The sequence below is a fragment of the Sapajus apella genome, unplaced genomic scaffold (genome assembly GCF_009761245.1).
Source record: "Sapajus apella isolate SASKATOON/1434 unplaced genomic scaffold, GSC_monkey_1.0 scaffold1, whole genome shotgun sequence".
Lineage (NCBI taxonomy): Eukaryota > Metazoa > Chordata > Mammalia > Primates > Cebidae > Sapajus > Sapajus apella.
In genome coordinates this window covers 13,992,404-13,998,711 of record NW_022436941.1, presented here as the reverse complement: position 1 = coordinate 13,998,711, position 6,308 = coordinate 13,992,404, and the positions used below count along the sequence as shown (strand labels likewise).

General features: G+C 41.8%; 1 protein-coding gene across 2 annotated transcripts in view; it reads right to left on the bottom strand.

Annotated features, from left to right (window-relative positions):
- Nucleotides 1-5,940: 5,940 nt before the first annotated feature.
- Nucleotides 5,941-6,308, bottom strand: part of ALDH7A1 (aldehyde dehydrogenase 7 family member A1) — a 58,631-nt gene continuing 58,263 nt past the window's right edge. For both annotated transcript variants that reach the window (XM_032265012.1, XM_032265097.1), the window contains one exon: nucleotides 5,941-6,206. In XM_032265012.1, coding sequence (XP_032120903.1) covers nucleotides 6,152-6,206 — 55 coding nt within the window. In that variant the 3' untranslated portion in view covers nucleotides 5,941-6,151. The remainder of the gene's footprint in view (nucleotides 6,207-6,308) is intronic.

Below are 6,308 nucleotides of genomic sequence, written 5' to 3'. Positions count from 1 at the left end.
TGTTACCCAGGCTGGAGTGCAATGGCGTGATCTCGGCTCACCGCAACCTCCGCCTCCTGGGTTCAGGCAATTCTCCTGCCTCAGCCTCCTGAGTAGCTGGGACTACAGGCACACGCCACCATGCCCAGCTAATTTTTTGTAGTTTTAGTAGAGACGGGGTTTCACCATGTTGACCAGGATGGTCTTGATCTCTTGACCTCGTGATCCACCCGCCTCAGCCTCCCAAAGTGCTGGGATTACAGGCTTGAGCCACTGCGCCCGGCCCTAATTTCTTTTAGGGGAATTATCTGTCCTTGATTTCAGCATTAGGACTATTAATACAGGTGTTTTGCTCTCCCCTTGCCAAAGGGCAGGTAAATTACCTTAAAAGTAAATGATCCATGCTAGGCAAGTTGCCTGGTCCTTTCCTGAAGTTTTAATTTTGAGAAACAGCCAAAAAACTATTGAAGTTCACTCATTCTAGCAGTGGCATTTCTACAAGACAGTTGATTTTTACCTGCTATCTAGCAAGGTCCCTAAAGGTAAGGAGATAAACCCAGGAAATGTCAGCAGAATTCCATCTCCACTTGCAGACTAAAGGATAAAAAAAGGAAGTGATGTTAGCAGAATCCACAGAGCCACAGCAGAGGCGCCGTCTAACAGGAGATGTAGACACAGAAAAAAGAATAAGCTTTCCGGCGAGATGCCTCTAGCAAAGGGTCTCCTTCATGCCTCTCCAGAAGAGAAAGCATGAGAAGCTCCTGGTGACGAGCCAATTTCTTCTTCATGGATGTGAAACGACCAGGATGCTATAAAGTCACCATGCTCTTTCGCCATGCCTAAAGCTGTGTGTGTTGGCTGCTCTGCTGTTCCCTGTCAGCCCAGCCTACAGGACAAGCAAAGTTTACAGAAGAACGTTCCTTAGAGGAAGCAGCACTAGAAGTACCCTGAATCAGGATGAATAGGAAACCGTTCCAATAAACACATTTTGGATACATTTAAAAAAAAAAAAAAGACAGTAGCTACCATGGGCTGGCAGGGAAGGAGTAGAAAAATTAATACTCTGAATTTTTTTTTCTGCTCTGATTTTCTACCACTGGCCAAACACCATCAGAAGCCAGAGGATAAAGCAAGCCCAGATGACACAGATCACAGAGATTAGCCCCTAAGTACACACTGCAGGTGAATGTGGGAGAGTGGATCTGGAGGGGCAAATTGGATCTGGGCTTTCCAAAGCATCCCATGTCTGCTAAAGACAAAATTGGTTTCCACAGCTTGCAACAAAGAAACCAAACTGATATAACCCACATTACAGACAAGAAAATGAAGTTCAAAGAGATTAGATTACTTCCTGCAGGTCACATAGATATTAAATGCAGGACTCTAAAACAATTTAAATAGAAGATATTTAAAAGATCACAAGAATTAAATGTTGTTTTCCCTAGAGTTAGTAATTGCCCTTTTTATTGCTTAATTTGCTTTATGTTTTTTCTTTTATTGCAAAATACAACATAAAACTCACAATTTTAACCATTTTAAAATGTGCAATCCAGTAGCATTTAGTTAATTTATAGATTTGTGCAGTGACCACCACTATCTAACAGAATCCTATAGAGCCACAGAAGAGGGGACACCTGACAGACGTAGTCAGAAAAAGTAATAAGCTTGCCCTCAGTCTGCATGTGGAAATGGCATTCTATTGATCTATATACACACATACATATGCCAATTACTGAATCAGGATACACAGCTAAAAACAGATCGTGTTATACATAGGAATGCAGTGTATTATAAAGCAGGCATCAGTGTGGAAAGGGCAACTCAGTTTTCTAATTGGGGTTGAAGAATTATTTTGATTTTTAAAAGGGAAATTAATGTAGACATAAACATATATCCCAAATCCAAATTGATTAAAGACAAAAATGTCAATAAAACATGTGTGGATCTTTCCAATAGGAAAAAAGGAAACTCTAACTGCCTCCAACATTTTAAATCTAGAATCCTAAATTCAATCAATATAGGGATAAAGTTCTCCCCCTTGGATAGGGGAGGTTTGGCTTTGTTTTCTTTTAATTTCCTCCAAAACAATCATTGGCAGGAAGCTTCTGCAGGATAGACTCCAGCAAAAGAAGAGCATAAAGCAATAAAGAGGAAAAACAGGATCCAGCGAACAAAAAGCTATAACATAGAAGAGCAGCAATGGGGAGTCCAAGGAGGACACCTGTGCAGCTGCCCTAGAGAGCAGCCACATGGGAGCAGGGGTCAAAAGGCCCTTGGAGTGTCAATGCCAGGAAAAACAGCAAGCAAAACAAAAAATGAAACTGACACCAAGTAAGTGGAAAATATTAACGATAGGCATGTGACCCAGATATTCCAACTGTTTGGAAATTAGTAATAGAGACTCTACTTATATAAAATAACCAGAATAGGCAAATCCATAAAGACAGAAAGCAGATAATGGTGGCCTGGGGCCTGGACGAGGGTGGGAGTGGGAAATGACTGCTTCATAGGTACAAGATTTTTTGGGGGATGACAATGTTTTGGAACTAGACAGTGGTGATAGTTGCACACTAGAAATATGGAGGTAAATAAGAGAATGTTAGAAAAGTCAACAGTAGAAAAAGTGGGTGTTCTGGTAACAGAATTAGGAGTTGGGTAGATTGAGAATGTGAGCTGCTAGCTTTTATTATAAGCATTCTAGCTGAATCTGATCCCCCCCCCAGCCCCCGCCCCGAGACAGGGTCTTATTCTCTTGCCCAGGCTGGAGTATAATGGCATGATCATGGCTCACTGCAGCCTTGACCTCCTGGGTTCGAGCAATCCTCCCACTTCAGCCTCTCAGATAGCTGTGACTATGGGTGATCACCACTGCACTCAGCTAATTTTTGTATTTTTTGTAGACAAGATTTCTCCATGTTGCCCAAGCTGGTCTCAGACTCCTGGCCTCAAGCAATCCACCCACTTCAGCCTCTCAAAGTGCTGGGATTACAGGTGTGAGCCACTGTATCTGGCCCCGTTTGAATTTTTAACTGCATGCAAGTATTACTTTGATGTTTAAAAATACACATCACAATAAAGAAAAAGCAAAAAGAGAGATATTTGTAACCTAACTTTCAAACCTTAAATTGGAAAAATTATAAAAGATCAATATATTTTATTACAAGAAAAACCTAAAACTCTGGTACATCAAAATGTACCATTTATGGGACTGAAGATTAATGGCAGCCACCTGAATCTAATCTCTTCACACCTCCTCTTTTAAGACTTTAAGACCAACAAATAGCACAAATAAAATTGAATATGAGTGGTTACGTAGAAGGGGAGGTAAGTGTGGAGAGGGTAGAAACTTCAAAAATGGTCACCACTGCATGTCTCCAGATACCTAAATAAGGGAATCAGGGTAAGCAAGTGAATCATGCCGAGTATAAAAAAAAAATGTGTTGGAGATCATAGAAATTTCATTAAAATTTTGAAACTGAAAACACTTAAAAAACATTTCAAACCAGATTTCCAATTTGCAACTTTTGTTAGAATGAAGACAATAGGAAAATTGTCTGAAAGTGCCAGGGAAGAGAGGAGGAGGAAGGGCACTGAGGCCTCTTGGTCCCTTTATTATGTTCCGGAGACAAAATGCCACAGAGAATTTTCCAGAGCTGGGCATGGTGGTGCACTCCTGTAATCCCAACAATTCAAGAGGCTGAGACAGGAGGATCACTTGAGGCCAAGAGTTCAAGATCAGCATGAGCAATGTAGTAAGACCCAATCTCTACAAAAAATAAATAATTAGCTGGGCACAGTGGCATGCACCTGTAGTCCCAGCTACTGGGGAGCATGAAGTGTGAGAACAGATTGAGCTCAGGAGTTGAAGGCTGCAGTGAGCCAATCAATTGCACCATTGCACTCCCGTGTGGGCAAAACTGAGACACCAAAAAAAAAAAAAGTCTTCTGTGGTTGCACAGCAGGAGAGAGAGGGGGCTTAACAGATTCCCACCCTGAAAGAGAAAGCAGAAAGTGGAGTACGTAATAGCACTCAATTTCCTTTGAGAAAACTGCCTCCCCTGCATTGTAAGAAGTCTTCATCTGGAGGGCCTGCCTCCACACTGCTGCAGCCAGGAGCCAGGTCTTCACCCACTTCCTAGGGAGTCACAAGAGCCTGGCTGCTAGGCCCAACAGACTGGATGCTCTCTCCAAGCATAGCAAGATCTGAAGCAAGTTAAGCTTTAGTGCCATGGCAGAAGCAAGCATTCTAACCACAATTCCCCATGTCCACAATGGAGGCTGGGCATGGTCAGCAGTAGTGGCTGGAACACAGGATTTAGGAGGAGGCAGCAGTTATGAAATGCTCAATATAACCAGTAATGAGCAACACAAAACCCCTCCTACCCTCAAATATAAGACCAGCAATAACAGTTACAAATGTACATTTTAACTTGTGTGGTTAAAAATAATAACAAGTGATTTATATCAACAAAGAGGAACAAATTGAAGGTGTATGTTTTAATGAACCAAAAATATTGAGTCCTTGGGCAACATTTAGAAGAAAAATTATAAATTTGTTTCAAAGAAAGCTTTCAGAATCAGTTTTACCTGAAATCTCTAGCTAAGATTAGCACTCCCACCTACCCTCACTCATGATTTCTTATTGCCAACCTTCTCTCAATAGCTATAACATTAGTATTTGGCTTGATTCATGTTCAAGATTGACAACAGCATGTCTAGTTAAATGCCGCTCGCAGCTGGCCGTGCGACATATTATGGATGCCTTTCCTTCCCTGATACATTTATAATTGTTTAGTTTTTCATTTGCTTACTTCTCTGGACCATAATTCAACCCCAAATTATTTGCCATTTGTCCAAAACTCTCCACATCCTGATGGATCGGGTTGTCTACAAATGTCTTCTTCAAAGGCCTCTGCCCCAGTCCAACCTGGCAGGGGTAGAGGGATGCCATGCAGAGGGGGAGCAGAGAGTGCCAAGAAGACAGGAGAATAGGGGCCTCTGGACTGAACCAGCCGAAAGGCTCCTGTGCAGCTTCCCAATGAGAAGAAGTGAGACTGTCGGCAAGGAGAAAGTGAACTTGCCCAGCTCTCTATGACCACATGCTGCCACACACACTGAGGATTGTGGATTGAGAACGGATCCAAGGGCAACTGCAGAAGCCTAGTAGCTAAAGAAAATGGTCTAAGGTTGTATTAAAAAAAATCCAGATGCACTTTTTTTTTTTTTTTTTGAGACAGGATCTCGGTATCGCCCAGGCTGGAATGTAGTGGTGCAATCTGAAACCTCTGCCTCCTGGCAATTCTCCTAACGCACCCTCCTGGGTAGCTGGGATTACAGGCACCTTCCACCACACCTTGCTAATTTTTGCATTTTTTGGTAGAGACAGGGTTTCACCATATCAGCCAGGCTGGTCTCGAACTCCTAGCCTCTAGTGATCCACCTGCTTCGGCCTCTCAAAGTGCTGAGATTATAAGTGTGAGCCACTGCACCCAGCCTCCAGATACACTTATAAAATTCTGCACAGGCAGTTTTGGCCTCAAGACTCCTCCAGCAGGTGGCAGACTCCCACGCAGGAACAAAATCTCTACCCCACAAATCTCTTCCAAGTTGACGCAGTCTTCATGAGCAAAAGCCATGACTGTGATGAATGCCTGTTGTCATTTTAAGCTCTGCAAGTTACTTCACATGAATACTGAACTATGATCTCAAGCATATAAGGGAACGCATCTCCCTTTCAATCACACGACATCCAATACATGCCACAGGTGGGTAATGTCAAGCAATACTCACCCCCCGGATCCTCTGCTTGCTCAGGAGACACCTGTATCTACTGCAAAGTCTTCTGTTTTCCCCTCTGGTCTGTATTTTCCCAAATTCCTACCATGGTATGTACTATTTTTTCTAATTACAAAATAATCATTAACTTAAAAAAAAAAGTAATAAAAACCCATCGAACCCATCTTTTAGTAAATATGGCTATGTTGTAACAATTTTATTTTGATTTTTTAAAAATGAGTCTCTTGATTTAATCAGGGCTTTGGGGTCATGGGGGATTAGTCAATGTCACAGTCATAATGACGCACTTATTCAGGGAAAATTTTAATTTTCTTTGTCTTCTTCAAAAACAGCTGCCAGAACACCTCAAATTAAGCAATGTTCATCTAAAACATCTTTACTGAAACTTGATTCCTTGGGCCAAAGGAAGGTCCTTACTGTAGTTGATAGTACTAGTGGGAAAAAATGAACAGAATTAATGATACTACACACACACAACAGAAGATTTTCATGCCCACTTTTAAAATGTAGTGGATCTGTATATATTAATAAGG